This window comes from Patiria miniata, unplaced genomic scaffold (genome assembly GCF_015706575.1).
Source record: "Patiria miniata isolate m_02_andy unplaced genomic scaffold, ASM1570657v1 HiC_scaffold_9, whole genome shotgun sequence".
Classification (NCBI taxonomy): domain Eukaryota; kingdom Metazoa; phylum Echinodermata; class Asteroidea; order Valvatida; family Asterinidae; genus Patiria; species Patiria miniata.
Genome location: NW_024037076.1, coordinates 626,380 through 644,696, shown reverse-complemented (window position 1 = coordinate 644,696; position 18,317 = coordinate 626,380). Strand labels below are relative to the sequence as shown.

General features: G+C 41.3%; 1 protein-coding gene across 1 annotated transcript; it reads left to right on the top strand.

The window, feature by feature from the left end:
* Positions 1-9,828: 9,828 nt before the first annotated feature.
* Positions 9,829-17,896, top strand: LOC119720766 (C-type lectin BfL-2-like). Its single transcript, XM_038190600.1, has 5 exons — positions 9,829-9,918; positions 13,107-13,240; positions 14,750-14,872; positions 15,916-16,101; positions 16,985-17,896. Exons 3-5 carry the CDS (start codon positions 14,778-14,780, stop codon positions 17,178-17,180), a joined length of 477 nt encoding a protein of 158 aa, XP_038046528.1. The 5' UTR covers positions 9,829-9,918; positions 13,107-13,240; positions 14,750-14,777; the 3' UTR covers positions 17,181-17,896.
* The last annotated feature ends 421 nt before the right edge of the window (positions 17,897-18,317 follow it).

The following is an 18,317-nucleotide window of genomic DNA, read 5'->3' as shown; positions in this document are numbered from 1 at the left end:
AACTATTAACGTTTCTTCGGTGACTTCGGTCGGGGATTTAGCCTTCGCACTGGGTTACATGGAAAACCTTAGGGCTCTGGAGCTGGACGAATGTCCTCTAGTAAACGGTGATCTTAAGAAAATCCTGTCGTGCATCAAATGCAACCAACGTTCGGCTGATCTTTTCATAAATGGCGACAAAAGATTTGCAGGTAGGACCGCAGAATACGTCCAGCCAGCGCTGGGCTCTGTTGAAAATATTTCTGATTCTTCGGTATCTACGGCCACTACGTTAAAAATCACCATGCGGGGAAAGTGTGTGTACTTGACGAAGTTTCCTTTAGTGAAGGGTGATCTTGAGGACATTCTGTCGTCATTGAAATGCCACCAACCCTGGACCAATTTTTGCATAAAGGGTGACAATAACTTGGGTAGTAGAACAATAGAATGGGCCGATCATATAAAACACTTAACAAGCCTCCACAAACTTCAAATAAGTGACTGCGAACTACAGGGAACAGACATTGAACACATTGCCGCGGCTGTAGCCGACATGTCAAGCCTGACTGACTTGAACCTTGCCGGCAACACAGCGTTGCAAGGATCGGCCGACTTGTGGGCCGAGAATTTGTCGCGATTTACGACCGTTCAGACGTTGAACCTCAGCAGTTGTGCATTGCAGTGGACAGACATTCAACGCATTGCATCGGCTGTAGGTGACATGCCCAACCTAACTGACTTGATCCTCTCTGACAACCCGGCACTTGGTGAATCGACCGAGAAGTGGTCCCGTTACTTGTTAAGAGTAAAGCAAAAACACACTCTGGACCTGAGTAATTTCTCACTACCGTGGAAAGATGTTGGTACGATTTCCGTTCTGTTAGACCACCTTCCCTTGCTGACTAATTTGAGCCTTGCCGGCAACACAGCGTTGGGCGGATGGGCTGCCTTGTGGGCGAATAATTTGTTGCGATTTACAAACATAAAGACGTTAAACCTGAGCAGTTGTACATTGCAATGGACAGACATTGAACACATTGCCTCGGCTGTAGGTGACATGCCCAGACTGACTGAGTTGATCCTCTCTGACAACCCGGCACTTGGCGTATCGACTGAAAAGTGGTCCCGTTACTTGTTAAGAGTGAAGCAAAAATACACACTGGACCTGAGTAATTTCTCACTAACGTGGAAAAATGTTGGTACGATTTCCGTTCTGTTAGACCACCTTCCCACACTGACTAATTTGAGCCTTGCCGGCAACACAGCGTTGGGCGGAAGGGCTGCCTTGTGGGCCAAGAATTTGATGCAATATTTTACAAACATAAAGACGTTAAACCTGAGCAGTTGTACATTGCAATGGACAGACATTGAACACATTGCATCGGCCGTAGGTGACATGCCCAAACTAACTAACTTGATCCTCTCCCATAACCCGGCACTTGGCGTATCGACAGAGAAATGGTCCCGTTACTTGTTAAGAGTGAAGCAAAAACACACTATGGACCTGAGCAATTTCTCACTAACGTATGAAAATGTTGGTGCAATTTCCTTTGTGCTAGACCACCTTCCCACACTGACTTACTTGATCCTTGCCGGCAACACAGCGTTAGGGGGATTGGCTAAGTTTTGGGCGAAGAATTTGTTGCGATGTACGAACATACAGACTTTGAACCTTAGCAATATTAACTTGTCTCGGAAAGACATTGAACACATTGCCTCGGCTGTAAGTGGATGGCCAAGCCTGACTAACTTGATCCTTGCCAGCAACATACCGTTGGGGGGATCGGCTAAATTGTGGGCCAAGAATTTGTCGCGATTTACGAACATACAGACGTTGAACCTGAGCAACTGTACACTGCAATGGACAGACATTAAACACATTGCATGGGCTGTTGGTGACATGCCCAAACTAACTGACTTGATCCTCTCTGACAACCCGGCGCTTGGCGTATCGACTGAGAAGTGGTCCTGTTATTTGTTAAGAGTGAAGCAAAAGCATACGCTGGACTTGAGAAATTTCTCAATTAAGTGGGAAGATGTTGGTGCGATTTCTGTAGTTTTAAACCACATTCCCACACTACTTAATTTGATTCTTGCCGGAAACACAAAATTGGGTGGATCGGCCCACTTGTGGGCTAAGACTTGGTCGCAATTGACGGCCGTTCAGACGTTGAACCTGAGCAATTGTGCATTGCAGTGGAAAGACATTGAACGCATTGCCTCGGCTGTAAGTTACATGTGCAGACTGACTAACTTGATTCTTGCCGGCAACACAGCATTGGGGAAATCGGCCCACTTGTGGGCCGAGAATTTGTCGCGATTTCCGACCGTTGAGACGATTGACCTGAAAAACTGTACATTGCAGTGGACAGATATTGAACACATTGCATCGGCCGTAGGTGACATGCCCAACCTAACTGACTTGATCCTCTCTGACAACCCGGCGCTTGGCGTATCGACTGAGAAGTGGTCCCGTTACTTGTTAAGAGTAAAGCAAAAACACATTCTGGACCTGAGTAATTTCTCACTACCGTGGAAAGATGTTGGTACGATTTCCGTTCTGTTAGACCACCTTCCCTTGCTGACTAATTTGAGCCTTGCCGGCAACACAGCGTTGGGTGGATGGGCTGCCTTGTGGGCGAATAATTTGTTGCGATTTACAAACATAAAGACGTTAAACCTGAGCAGTTGTACATTGCAATGGACAGACATTGAACACATTGCCTCGGCTGTAGGTGACATGCCCAGACTGACTGACTTGATCATCACTGACAACCCGGCGCTTGGCGTATCGACTGAGAAGTGGACCCGTTACTTGTTAAGAGTGAAGCAAAAACACACGCTGGACCTAAGCAATTTCTCTCTAAAGTGGGAAGATGTTGGTACGATTTGTGTTGTGTTAAACCACATATCTACACTGACTAACTTAAATCTTACCGGCAACACAGCGTTGGGGGAATCGGCCCACTTGTGGGCCGAGAATTTGTCAAAACTTACGACCGTTAAAATGTTGAACCTGAGCAGTTGTACATTGCAGTGTACAGACATTGGACACATTGCCTCAGCTGCAGGTGTCATGCCCAGACTGACTGACTTGATCCTCACTGATAACCCGGCGCTTGGCGTATCGACTGAGAAGTGGACCCGTTACTTGTTAAGAGTGAAGCAAAAACACACGCTGGACCTAAGCAATTTCTCTCTAAAGTGGGAAGATGTTGGTACGATTTGTGTTGTGTTAAACCACATATCTACACTGACTAACTTAAATCTTACCGGCAACACAGCGTTGGGGGAATCGGCCCACTTGTGGGCCGAGAATTTGTCAAAACTTACGACCGTTAAAATGTTGAACCTGAGCAGTTGTACATTGCAGTGTACAGACATTGGACACATTGCCTCAGCTGCAGGTGTCATGCCCAGACTGACTGACTTGATCCTCACTGATAACCCGGCACTTGGCGTATCGACTGAGAAGTGGTCCCGTTACTTGTTAAGAGTGAAGCAAAGACACACACTGGACCTGAGCAATTTCTCACTAACGTGGGAAGATGTTGGTGCAGTTTACGTTGTGTTAGATCACCTTCCCACACTGACTAAATTGATCCTTGCCAGTAACACAGCGTTAGGGGGATTGGCTGAGTTGTGGGCGAAACATTTGTTGCTATTTACGAACATACAGACGTTAGACCTGAGCAACTGTGCACTGCTATGGACAGATATTGAACACATTGCCTCGGCTGTAAGTAACATGCCAAGCCTGATTGACTTGATCCTTACCGGCAACACAGCGTTTGTGGGATCGGCTGATTTGTGGACCAAGAATTTGTTGCAATTTACGACCATACAGACGTTGAACCTGAGCAAATGTACATTGCAATGGACGGATATTGAACAAATTGCCTCGTCTGACATGCCAAGTCTGACTGATTTGATCCTTTCCGGCAACTCATCGTTAGGAGGGTCGGCTGAGTTATATGTAGTCAATAATTTGTCGCGATTTACGAACATGCAGACGTTGAACCTGAGCAATTGTACATTGCAATGGACACACATTGAACTCATTGCCTCGGCTGTGTGTGACATGGGCAGACTGACTAACTTGATCCTTGCCGGAAACACAGCGTTGGGGGAATCGGCTGACTTGTGGGCCGAGAGTTTGCCACAATTTACGACCGTTCACTCGTTGAACCTGAGCAGTTGTACATTGCAGTGGACTGACATTCAACGCATTACATCTGCTGTAGGTGACATGCCAGAACTAACTGACTTGATCCTCTCTGATAACCCGGCACTTGGCGAGTCGACTGAGAAGTGGTCCCGTCACTTGCTAAGAGTGAAGCAAAAACACACGCTGGACCTGAGCAATGTCTCTCTTAAGTGGGAAGATGTTGACACGATTTGTGTTGTGTTAAACCACATTCCCACACTGACTACCTTGAATCTTTCCGGCAACACAGCATTTGGGGAATCGGCCCACTTGTGGGTCGAGAATTTGTCGAAATTGACGACCGTTCAGACGTTGAACCTGAGCAGTTGTGCATTGCAATGGGCAGACATTCAACACATTGTTTCTGATGTAGATAAAATGCCCAGACTGACTAACTTGATTCTTGTTGGCAACACAGCGTTGGGCGAACGGGCTGAGCTGTGGTCCAATGACTTGTGGACAATGAAGAACTTAAATAGGCTGGACCTGAGCGTTTGCTGTTTGACACCGTCAGACATTGCATTCATTGCCTCGGCTGTACGTGTCATGCCCAGACTGACTGACTTGATCCTTAATGGCAACCCGAAATTGGGTGGATTAGCTAAAATGTGGGCAAAGGAATTGCCGAAAATGACTCACGTAAATAGGCTGGACTTGAGCAATTGCGATTTGACACCGTCAGACATTGAACACATTGCCTACGCTGCACATGACATGCCCATCAGACTGACTGACTTGTACCTTGGTGGCAACCCGGGATCATTGGGCAGATTGGATAAGTTACAGTCCCGTTTCCCGTCGATTAGGGTTCACATTGAACCTCAGTTTCCTGAATCATAACAAACTCTACAAATGTTGACTTCCTCAATACAAGGAAACATTTTTTTGACAAGAAAGTACTATTAAAAAAGGAAGTTCAGAACATTTGAGTATTCTGAACATACTTACAAAATTTAAATTTAACTTGAAATGAGTGGACAAACACAAGCTGTTTCGGCTGTTTGAAATGACAGTGACGTGATGATGACATGACGACGTCACTTCAAATTTCATTAATAACACTATATCTATAGATAAAGATATTTGAAATGGCCCATTTCAAGTGGCGTTACATGACTTGTGATGACGTCATCGTGACGGCACTTCAATTTTAGTCCGTAACACATCCCGGTCTTAGTACCTACAACCAACTTACCAAGTTACAACAAATCCGACCTTCAGTTCTATAGATAAAGGCCTTAGAAATATGCCCCTTTAATGGAACGTCACATGACATGTAATGACGACATCATGACGTCATATAATTTCTTAACCATGAAAATCCCGGGTACATATCAAGTTACAACCAAATCGGACTCATAGTTTTTTTAGATATATGCGCCGTGCGTGAGCAAATAGGGCGCTTTTTCACTACTTTTGAGAGCCCGGTGGACGAGACACACAGCGTGTGCATACGTACTCTTCTTGTTCGCACGCGAAGTACGCACGACTACGTGAATGTGCCTAAGCTATTAGCCACAATGTCTCTTTCAATGGTCTCCATGTCTCTTTCGATGGTCTCCCAGACTAATCCCCGCCCGCATAACTTTGGATACATTCGAAGTCTGCAATGGATAGACCGGGAACCAGTCTAGGTCTCCCCCATGTCTCCTTTTTCTGGCCATTGAAGGGGTTTTGGTGTACGGAGCCATAGGCCTTAGCAAGGTACCCTCTTTAAAGTTAACGAAACATTTACGAAAGCAAGAGCTATCTAAGCTGACTTGCCGAAACAGCTAATGAAGAGTCCTGGAAACTGGGACGTTAATCTCGACCACATTTGCCGTAAAAAACATAATTCTGAGCCATGATAACGGTTTTGTTTTTGGCCAAATGTGAACTTTGTGTTTTCCTTAAACAATAACTAGACTAACGCTATGAAATCGGGTACTTGTGCAAATTCCAAAGAACAAAACAGATCATTAAAACTCTGTGTCGCTCCAGGATGTCCGTTTGTAATTCAAGAATAAACATCGCAACACATTGTTGATTCAGATTGTTAGCAGAGTCACGCTGCGTGTTAGGCGATTCATCCTCTACGTTTGACACAATGGTTTGTCATCAGTCAAACCATGGAGCTAAACTTTCACTCTTATACGTCCCGGGTCAAGTTCGAATCCGGGTCAGAAAAGACCTGACATACTTCTGTGTCAAACTAACATCCCCCCTGTAAAATAGACTCTTCTGTTATCAGAACGACAATCTTTGTTTGAAAATGGCAATCAGTATTAGGGTCAAATGGCCGGAAGGGTGGCCGTAACTGGGAAGTGTCGTTTTGACCCGGAAAAGTGTCAGGTCAAATCTGACCCGGATTTCGGGTCCAATCTGACCCAGGGCTTTTTAGAGTGTAAATGATTTGCTGATTGTGCATCTGCAAACTTTCAAACTGACAATCAAAATTATAATAGCCTTCAAATTGTACGTGTGTGCATGAAAACCCCACTAAGTTGAGACACAGGTGATGCATGGTACTCGTTGATTTCTTATCAAACACTGAGGCTGTATGGGTGGTTTGGTCCATTTCCTTCACAAGTTAAAACTTGTTAAAGAGGTTGTGGAATGCTCGAAGACATTTCCGTCATTTTTCGGGTATATGTAGCCTAAGGTGTGATGAAATAAAAACGACTATTGTTTCTGTCATGAAATGAGTACAAAAGGTACTTTTGAGAGCTGTTTTTCAGGTCCAGTTTCGACCCGAACGTGCAACTGTGTAAAAGTCGTCGTTGCGGGCAGCAAACAAAACACAGTAAATCGTGACGTAATAAACAGGACTCCCGATGCACAGTAGCATACACGAGTCCTGTTTATTACGTCACGATTTACTGTGTTTTGTTTGCTGCCCGCAACGACGACTTTTACACAGTTGCACGTTCGGGTCGAAACTGGACCTGAAAAACAGCTCTCAAAAGTACCTTTTGTACTCATTTCATGACAGAAACAATAGTCGTTTTTATTTCATCACACCTTAGGCTACATATACCCGAAAAATGACGGAAATGTCTTCGAGCATTCCACAACCTCTTTAATCAGACTACAGTTGTATTTATGTATAATGTTACTAACAATGAGTATCTTTTGAGTAGTTTTGGGGTTCATCCAACCACTGATGGTAAATGCATGTACATTTTTGTAAAGAGAATTATATTTTGTATAGACTGGTTGGCATGACAGTTATGTTATGGTATTTGTGTAAAAACCTTGAAAACATTGAGTATTTAGTGCTTTTGGGATTACTTCATCCAGTAAACTACAATACTGGTAATAATACTGTAAATAATGTAAAATAATTGTCTCTCTGATAAGAACACATATTTATATTTCATTTATATGTTGTATAAATGTTGGTGCTAAAATCGGTGTGAAGAGCACTATTTTAAACAAAACTGCAAGTGAAGCAGTAATTGTTGAAGGGGTGGGGATCCTAGTCTGGTTCCCTGTCCCCATTGTCCTTCGGACTTCCAATATGGGGACAGGTAGCTAGCAGTGAATCATGAATACATTAGGAGCCTTTCCTCCTAATGTATGCAAATTATATGCAGGACATGCATAGGTCTGAATCCCACCTCCTTAATTCAAATTCACAACGGTAATATTTGCACGCAACCAGCCTATTGCAAAAATGGCCATAGGCAAACGAATGTGCAATTTTGGAGGTGATGCGCTTCGATTTCTTGCTGAATTCGAACGTGCCTCTGGCAAATATCAATAAATAGAGAGGAACATTAGTGTTTAGTGTTTAAAACCCAAGCAATAAGCAATTGGAATCCTTTGAAAGTTACTTTTATGGAGACACTGGCAATTTTGCGAACTTTTTATGGTAAGACAAGAGTCAGTTTTTTGACAACCATGTGTTAAATTGTGCCTAGGATTCAAAAATAAACAATCATGCTGCGCACGCGCAGGGATCATCCCATTTATGGCTTTGAGTGGGAGCTAGTTACTGGTCCCCAGACTTTTAGGTGGGGACAACAAAGATTACATATTTTCTAAATAAAAAAGAAGACCACCAAATTAATGTGGATGTAAATCAAGTATGATGTCAATTACAGTTTATGCGTTGCAGATGTAGAAAATGTTGAAAGTTTGACTTTATTGACGAAGTTCTTTTGAAGATAATTTACAAAAGACGATAAATTAATCAAAAACGGATTTTGTTATATTTATCTGTTTTGCATTTATATCTTTTTTCAGTCTGATATACTCTTAAACATGACGGGAAAGATGTCCTTTTATGCAAGTAATAACCTGATGGAGTAGATGTATGGGCATGAGTCCTGGTAACACATCTTTGTTCACATTGATATACTCTTACACATGGCATGAAAGATGTACTTATAAAGCTAATAGGTTGATTGAGTATGGGCGTGCATTCTGGTAAAATGCATCATGTTTGTATTTCACAATTATTGTTGCTAGTGTGATCATTTTGTTTTAATCGTATTCTGTTTTATAACACACCTCCAGCTGGTTCTTTATCCTGGTTGTCTGAAACACGGTCACGTGTGCTTCATTGTAGGCAAGTGCATGACATTTGCGTCATCTTGAACTATAGACGCGCGTCAAGACATCGCGCGCTCGTAATTTCCGGAGTATAGTGCCTGATCGATCGGGCACTATCCACAAAATTGTTTGACTGGTTACAGCGCCCTCTCCAAAAATGAAATGCAAAATTTATCTAGGAAAACTTTTACTTTAATTGATGAATTACTTATAATTGAATTGGTTATGACTTAATTGTTGAATAAAACATTTCAACTATAAAACCATGACATTTCAATGTTTCTTTTCTTATTTTATATTTTGGACACTGGCGAGCTGTAAAACACATTATGGATCAGCATAAATCGGTCACTTGTGCACGTCTATGCCCCCTCGGGCCTGTGAGTGAGCAGAAGAGGGTCCTATTTCCCCCGGCCTTCGGCCTCTGGAAATAGGACCCTCTTCTGGTCACTCACAGTCCCTTGGAGCGCATAGATATGCACTAGTGACCTCAATGCCAGTCTATATGTGTATAATATTGCATGGTGTTTCAATTTTGCTATATTTATATTTTTTTGGGGGGGGAACTTTTACAAGGTAACTGGAATATAAAACCATTATATAAGCGAGCCCAAGAAAACCATGGAAACGAAGAAAATACAATCTAAATCTAAACTAAAGCACATGGAGAAATCTAATATGCACGCATTTAACTTTTCCTGTAGGCTAGACATAGTTTGGTTCCTTATACAAGATAATTGCATTCAAATAAAAGGTGTACTTGACTAGCTAATTTTTAATAAAATCTGCTTGGTCTATTTCTAAGTGGGCCTATAAACGTGTCAAAGTTCAAACGGAGAACGGCCCATTTTTTCCAGCCATTTAGTCCATTTTCATTTTCAGATCCACAGATATTTCTCGTTCTTATTTTTTTTCCTGACTCTGACAAGCAAAGACACACATTTCAAAAAAAATAATTAAGTTTCGATTATTTGTGCTACAAAAACCTGAACTGGATCTTAGTAACTCCTACTGTCCTTATCTAAGAGCGCCCTCTCGTGACTACGCAAACTTCCCAAAGCATTGTGGGTATTACCGCCATCTTTTCAAGTCGTGTGTCGTACACACGAGGAAGTGTTATGTCCCGGTTATTGCAAGTTGAACAAACTTGGAAACCCTCGTCCTTCTCAATGTCCGAGTATCTGAAACGAGATAAGGTAAGGTCTTATTAACCCTAGTGGGAAGTCACTATTCAGAATGAAATGAAAAACCCTTAAAAACCCTGCAGGTCAGTTTCAAGTGAAAGTAACTGTGTCACACAGAGAGTCACTGCACAAGAAACAGCACTGTAAGGCGCAGTGAAGTGTGACTGAATCTGCCTGCTAACACTGAGTTTAATAACACAAAGGATTTGTGCGGCGATTCGAAGTGTTATTTATACTTCGTAGACTGAAGGTTACATCAAGGAATTTGAAGTGTGGGTGCTACTTAATTATTTAGCCCCATAAATGTGGCTCAACTACTGGACCGCCATGATACAAAAATGTGTGGAAAGGTCTGCTACTACTAGTACTAGGGTAGCAGAAAATCAAATCAAGATTGGAACATGTTTTTCACTCGATAATCAACCAATCCAAACTATGGCTGCTTATTAGCAACAAAAATATGAATTCTAAACTGCGAAGCAACGTGACATGTAGATTGAAGAGGTCTGCAGCAAACTCTCAGAGAAGGATATTTACTTCAGGGAACCCACAGCACAGAAGCAGAAAATGTAACCCATGGGGTTTGGGTGGATATCGAACCCGAGACTAAGAGGTGGAAGACAAGGAAAGTACCACTGCACCAATCTGACTCCCCACATGGAGATAGCAAATGTGGATACGCTCCCATTAAATTTATTGTCATTCATTTTCGGATGTGGGTCATTCCATGTCAGACCAACGCACTTTTTTACCTCATGTCTTCCGATTTTGATAAAAATTGCTGTGCTTGTAGGTCCTAATGAGCAATGAATACACACCAATTTTTAGCCCGATCCGACCTGCCATGTGGTCAGGGCAGAAGCCACAAAAAAAATGGCATTTTTAGAGTAAAATACCACCCTTTTCGTACAAATATGTCAAAACTATGGCAATTTCCATCGAATATATGTGAATTTGGTTTTAAAATAATGAGGATTGCATGCTCAAATCACTTCTTTTGTCAAAATTAAATTTTGTGAAAGTAGGTCACGTGACCTTTAATATGCTATCGTGACCTTTGACCCAATTCTTGTAATAATGTATCATTCCGAAAATCAACGAAATAAAAATAACTTGCTAGAGCATGTCTTCCTCTATCAGAATCTACTAAAAATCAGTTGGGGTCTTCAAAATTTACAACTTTATGACTGTTTTTGTACAGTTGGTAGGTTACAAATGAGTCAATTTGTAGACTTTACATAAGAAATACACCAACACAACTTAATATTCTGTTTCTAAAGTTACTAAAATATATCTTGGTTTGTGAATTTCTCATTCTGAGGGCTGATGAGGTCTAACCAGACTCATAGTGTAAATTATCAGCAGTGGCGCACCCAGGATTTGGCTTTTGGTGGGGGGGGGGGGGGGGGTCATAAATCGTTTTTTGTTCAAATTTCTGTAAAAGATTGGACCAACAAAAACTAGCCTAAAATCAAACAAACAAATTGACAATGTTGGGGGTGGGTTCAAAATTTACAACTTTATGACTACTTTTGTACAGTTGGTAGGTTACAAATGAGTCATTTTACAGACTTTACATAAGAAATACACCAACACAACTTAATATCCTGTTTCTTAAGTTACTAAAATTAATCTAGATTTTAATGTATAAAGTACAAAGCCAGGAAAAAAAAATCTACCTTCTGATTCCAAAGAAACTGTCTAATCAGAATATCTGGACTCGGAAGTGTGCTAACCACTAACAGTAACCAGGCCTTCACCCAGTACAGCGGACTCGCGTCCAGGTGAAATTCATCTCAAAGAAACAAAATGCCAAGTCTGTGAGAGTAATAAAAGTTCAAGAAGCACAGTGATGAATGAGTAGGCCTAAAGGGAACTTTGATTGTAATATTAAGTATTATCTTCAAGCAAACTTGAATCCTAGACCCTGATTAGTCCATCTATAGCAACAGCTGTGTGATTTTATATAATATTGCACATCTATATTGCACCCCAGATATTAAAAATGTACGTGTACATATGTTGTGTTATTTCCTGCTGAACGGACCAATACACTACATGTATGCACGTACATGTACATCTTCACGGCGTGTACGCATTTGATATCAAGTTTGCTTGAAGATAAATTGGTTATAAATCCCACTTGCGCTCGTGGAACACGGAATTATGTAATGCATCGAGTGGCATATGGGTCACAGCAGCATTGCATTATTTCATATTCCAAGCGCGCTCGTGGGATAACTAATTATCAGTGGGACCCAGGAGGGGGGGGGGCTTGAACCCACCCCCAACATTGTCAATTTGTTTGTTTAATTTTAGGCTAGTTTTTGTCGGTCCAATCTTTTACAGAAATTTGAACAAAAAACGATTTATGACCCCCCCCCCCCCCCCCACCAAAAGCCAAATCCTGGGTGCGCCACTGCTAATAATTTACACTATGAGTCTGGTTAGACCTCGTCAGCCCTCAGAATGAGAAATTCACAAACCAAGATATATTTTAGTAACTTAAGAAACAGAATATTAAGTTGTGTTGGTGTATTTCTTATGTAAAGTCGATAAATTGACTCATTTGTAACCTACGAACTGTACAAAAACAGTCATAAAGTTGTAAATTTTGAAGACCCCAACTGATTTTTAGTAGATTCTGATAGAAGAAGACATGCTCTAGCAAGTTATTTTTATTTCGTTGATTTTCGGAATGATACATTATTACAAAAATTGGGTCAAAGGTCACGATAGCATATTAAAGGTCACGTGACCTACTTTTCACAAAATTTAATTTTGACAAAAGAAGTGCTTTGAGCATGCAATCCTCATTATTTTAATACCAAATTCACATATATTCGATGAAAATTGCTATAGTTTTGACATATTTATACCAAAAGGGTGGTATTTTACTCTAAAAATGCCAATTTTTTGTGGCTTCTACCCTGACCACATGGTAGGTCGGATCGGGCTAAAAATTGGTGTGTATTCATTGCTCATTAGGACCTACAAGCACAGCAATTTTTATCAAAATCGGAAGACATGAGGTAAAAAAGTGCGTTGGTCTGACATGGAATGACCCATGTGCCTCGTCAAAAGCTAGTTCTGCCGTGTTTTTGTGTCAAATGTCCCATGTCCCAAGTTTAGTTGAAATGTAGGCCCTTGCCCAAACTGTTAATTACAACTTTGCCATCTTTCTCACACGCATATACCAGGTCTGGCTCGGTGTTGGGACAAACTGGCCAGATAAAACGAGTTGGCCTGTGGTCGCCACTAGAATGGTCTTAAGTCTCTCCGTGCTGGTCTGCTGTCAATCTGCTGTCAGTTGAGTGGTCTTTGGTCAAGCCAGGTATGCCTTTAACATGTATTTGGATTCATATGCTGTGCTGCTTGTGAACACAATCCATATTTTAACAAATTTACTCAAAGCTATCAACCAGCTGTCAATCTAACAAAACATTATACATATAGAGACATGATAACTTCACTGGGGCGAAACAAAACCTCAGACTGAGGTGGCTGTTATTAAAAAAAAATGTCACTAAAACCTTTCACTTCTCTGACTTTATTGTTGCTCTTTAACTTGGGGCGGGGCGATTAGACCCACTCGGCGTCGCTTGGCGACCCTAAGATTCGTTGCGTGCGCGACTCAAACGGCTAATTTAAGCTTAAAAATTATCTTTATGCGGACAACAGAGGGCGTTATCTTATCTAGAGAGTTGTAGGATTGGTCGAAAAGGGCAGGGGAGTTTATTCTCTATGTATCAATAAGAAATATTTGTTAAATTATTAAATACCCATTCGGCACTACTCGCTCTATAAACTTTTAAATAAAATATCCCCAAATACAGACCACCGTTTACAGACTGAATTTTCGAATTGAATGAAGACTCGATCGCGTCAGACGGTAGAATTCACCCCTCTTGAAAAATGGAACAACCAAGTTGCGATCCAGAAGTGGTGATGTCCGTTAAGATAAGATAGACGTTTAGATAGATGACACCTAACGCAATGTCAGCATTTTATTTCGATTATGAAATCATTCCTTTTAATAAACAAAGCGATTCTTCATTGATAAAAATGCCAAAATACATTTTAAATGACAGCTTTCACCTGATAATATTTTGTTTATCTGTTGAACCATCAAAGGCCCTTTGACATGCGCAATCACGATAAAAAAGAATGGATTGAGGCCATATGGCGATATCACTTTGTGTTATTTGATTAACGAAGATAAAGGAACTACGTGTTATTGAGTTATTAGTGACTGCACCACGATTTGACGAAGTGTTTTTGTCCGATTCTTTTTGTGGTTTTTATTTTAATGAGAGGCGTGATGTATCGGCCTTGTTGACAGCCAACATGCAGTAATCTTTTAGAAAAGGAAAATAAAGTTTTCAATGGTTTACGTGCGTGTACTCAAAGTAAATTTGTCTGCGTGAGCCACTACGAATCTACTACGAAGCTAGTTTCTAACTTGTAATTTAAGCAGTATAAACTCGACAAGAGAAAAAGGCCAACGAAATTATGTTTTGCTTGTTCTGCAAAGCTTGCGCCCTCCATCCGCCCAAATTGTGATATGACAGAACGATGGATGACCCGTGAGATGTGAAGCAGTCACGATTACACAGATATGCATATGGAAAAAAAACCGCCACACTTGACAAGCACAAACCTGATGAGATGTTTTAATAGGTCAGCTCGGATTCGCGTTTTCAATGATTAACTGTTTCTGGCCGTCATCTGCGGTGAATCTCATACCTTACCGGCGTAAAATTGCTACTTAAGGCCGTGCTCGGCCCGTTGCCGAGCCACAACTCAGCTGGAACCACAACTGACCACAGTTTCCCATCGACAGAGCTCTGCTACGTACGGTATAATACACCATGAACGCTCTAATTCTGGCGACCATTTTGGTGGCGACCACTAGCCAACTCGTCCACGGAGCGTGCCCCGAGGCGCCGGCCGGCGAAAATCCATGGTACGTATCAATGAACATCCTTACAATACCCTATTAGACCTGTCAGTTATATAATCATTATGTTGAGTTTGGGCTTTGCCGACAAAATTATAAAAATGTAAACTTTCTAAAAACTTCTTTCTATGACAAATAAGCATTAAAAATGCTTATTTGTCATAGGCACAGGCCTAGGTCTGGTAAATTATGACTTGTTTAGATAGGGTCATTTATGATTTTTTGATACAAGTTTTCGGACAGCTAGCTAGACCGTTGATACAAATATGAAGCGTAAACCAATTCGAAGAAGTACTTGAATTATTTACCCGAATTCTGCCAATTTTTCGCTGTATTATGGCTGTCAAAAGCTATTACAATGTAGTTTTTTAACCTTGCCCAGATTAGAACAAAGGCATTGGGTTTTCTCGTCTTCCGGGCAGTGTGGTACTTGTAGTACCGCATATATGTGGTGGATAGCGCCTTTGATGAAACCAGCACGGCATTTGACATTTAGTCCACGCATTTCATGAGGAAGATATTTGGCTATAGGGCCATCGCAGATTTGATGATTATTGTTAATCCATCTACATTTTTTTTCAAAGGACAAATCTGCCATGGCCCTATATGCCTAGCCAAATATCTTTCTTGATACATACCCTGACTGTGTGCCAAATGACATGCTTGTATCATCAAAAGCATCATCCACCAAAATATTTTCCCTATCTGCCCCACTACTGCGCCTAGAAATGCTTTATTGAAGGTTAGCCAATGCACTTAACCAATTTAGGCCTACCTCAGCCAATGCTGCACTCCAACTCGCAGATGCCGTTTGGTATTATAGAATGTCGTTATATGATATTCAACATAAATTGTCTCGTGACTTCTGTGCCTGGTTTAAAAAAAAAATTATGTCATTAACAGAGAAACGTATTATCATAAGTGTTGCTGAATTTTATCTGTTAAATTACTATAATTAGGTGAGCCAAAACATATTAAAAACATATCACAAACGTTTTGGTCGGGTTCCCAGTTTAGAGTAATTGTGCTCCTGTGTTGTTTTCCGATAGGCGCCAGACGGGGTGCAGATGTTACATGGCCGTCAACCGACTGAAGAACTGGTACGACGCTAGTAACGATTGCACGGCCATGGGCGGTCAACTAGCTACCTTGGGGGAGGGTCAGAAGAGTGACCTGCGCGATGTCATCTCCAACGACATGGACTTCAACACGTGCAGCAGCGTGTTGTGGCTTGGGTAAGCTTACTGATACATCTCATATGAATATTTATGAACCAAATGAGTTTCTCTCATTGGTTGATTTTTCATCGCGGCGATGCCGCATGCGCAACACACGTACTTTAACCCAAGCGGTCGATATACAAGGAAAGTAGTAGGCTACCTTAGGATTGCCTCCTTGACTTCTTACCCTACGCAACAGTAGCGATCAGAGAGAGAGGTTGCTTAAGGTACCATACTAAAACCTTTCACCACATTTTTCGTTCATAAACATTCCGCGATGTAACGATAAGAATCGTTTTAAAGGCGAAAAATTAAAGTGCAGCACATGCGACGCGCCACGTTAGGATATATCAACAATAGCCTACTTGTTTGAAACCTTTGACCAGAATTTTGGTTGGCATGTTGTTGTTTTTTTTAAATTGGCTTATCTAGCTCCCAGACTTATTTTACTAATACTCAAAGGTTTGTTAGTCTGGACTGCTGAATGGTAACACGTAGCAACCGATGAAAACTGGTGCTCAAATGGATGTGTGTTTTTATCCAGCTAACGTCATCCCGCCCGCACCTGTATCTGTTTATATGCGCAGGCGCATGTTACGTCACCAATCGACTACTAGCCGACCAATCCGGTTCGTAAGTGTGACGTCAATGAAACTTAAACAACGCCCACTGCACACAGAGTAGCATTGAAATCATTGAAACCGGAAGCAGTACGAAGTTGCGCGTTCAGCCAATGGGCGCAAGTATTCAGTGGCGTGTGCGCGTACATGTATGATGCGGTCACTTACCAATCGGATCGGAATGGTCCTCCTTCAAAATGGCTGCCGTAAAATGTAGTATTAGTAATTTAATATAGCTCTATGAACTTAACAGAGAAATGGCCTTCTCTTTCTCTCAGATTCACCGAGAAAGACCGAGACGACACCGAATACTTCTCCCTGGACGGAACGACCGGTCTGTACAACTGGCTGACCAACGAGCCGAAAAACACTCCCAACGAGTACGACTGCGCCAGCGTGCATTTCGGCGGCGGCTGGCTCAGCTACCCGTGCATCACCACACACTGCTACGCTTGTGAAACTGCCAGCATCTAAGGAACAAAATGACCTCCAAGAACGACCGCAGCGGAGTACTGACAACGTCGACTTTGAAAACCTTTACCATATTGAATGTTAAATTTCTCCTGGATGTTAGTTTATTGTTTGAAAATATTTTGAGAGGAAGGAAACATGGCCACTATAATTAACTAAACTTCAACTTAGAAAATGAGATCGGAAAAACCCAGTTTCTCTCATTTCCAATAAAACATTTCAATGACAAACCTTTGTATGGAGTCCATCATATCAACCCTTGTTTTTACTCAATTGATAGTCTTGCAAAGACTGTATAAAGCCAAAGGCTTTATTTCATATCTCATACTTTCAAGCTTTGTCGTGTGTTCCATAAGATTGAAGTCGGAAATCAACAAGCTATTTACTTGTAATGCTTGGATTATGGACGGACATTTCAATATCACAAGGTCTAAAGGCAAACTTGTCAAAACAAGTCACATCATTAAAGTTAAAACTGCAAGCTGTGAATATTGGACGGAATGTGAATTTTCAAATCACGCTATGTACATCTGCGATCAACAATCACAAAAAAACTGCAAATCAAATCCAAATGCCTAATTTCTTTACACTTACTCATATTAAATAGCATTCAAAGATAATATATACACAACTATTTAAGTACAGAGTGGGAAAACCTATGGAATTTACAGTTTGCCAAGATCAAAAACAAAATACCCATCGCAAACTGTAATAAAGGCACTTAATAAACTTGGTATTGGTAGTAAAAATATATCAAAATCTGAAGAATTGAAGAGCACCCTTATAATTGTAATGAAGTTATAATGTACCAATAAGGCCAAAAAATAAAAAATAAGTCGGTCTCTGGTCAGCGCGTGCGTCGATTTTAATCATGCGCGTCGATCTTTTTTTTTCCAAAATGTTCCGCGGTAGCTCCAACAGCGCCCTCTATTTCCATTTTTTTTTACCAAAGAGCACCAAGGAATGGGAAATTGCACCAAGGCAAATGATCGAAAGCACCAAGGCAAATTTTGGAGGACACCAATGTACATGAGGACACAAAAAAAGCAAAATAGTACCCCACCTTGGCTGTACAATCCAAGCTTGAAAAAAAAAAAAAAAAAAAAAAAGGCCGCGTGGCCGCGTCAATTCAGGAACTTT

Bases quoted from the DNA above. Each gene is read 5' to 3' on its own strand.
- LOC119720766 (XM_038190600.1), top strand. From the start codon at position 14,778: ATGAACGCTCTAATTCTGGCGACCATTTTGGTGGCGACCACTAGCCAA. The intron at 14,873-15,915 runs GTACGTATCAAT...GTTTTCCGATAG, and splicing joins CCGGCCGGCGAAAATCCATG to GCGCCAGACGGGGTGCAGAT. The intron at 16,102-16,984 runs GTAAGCTTACTG...TCTTTCTCTCAG, and splicing joins AGCAGCGTGTTGTGGCTTGG to ATTCACCGAGAAAGACCGAG.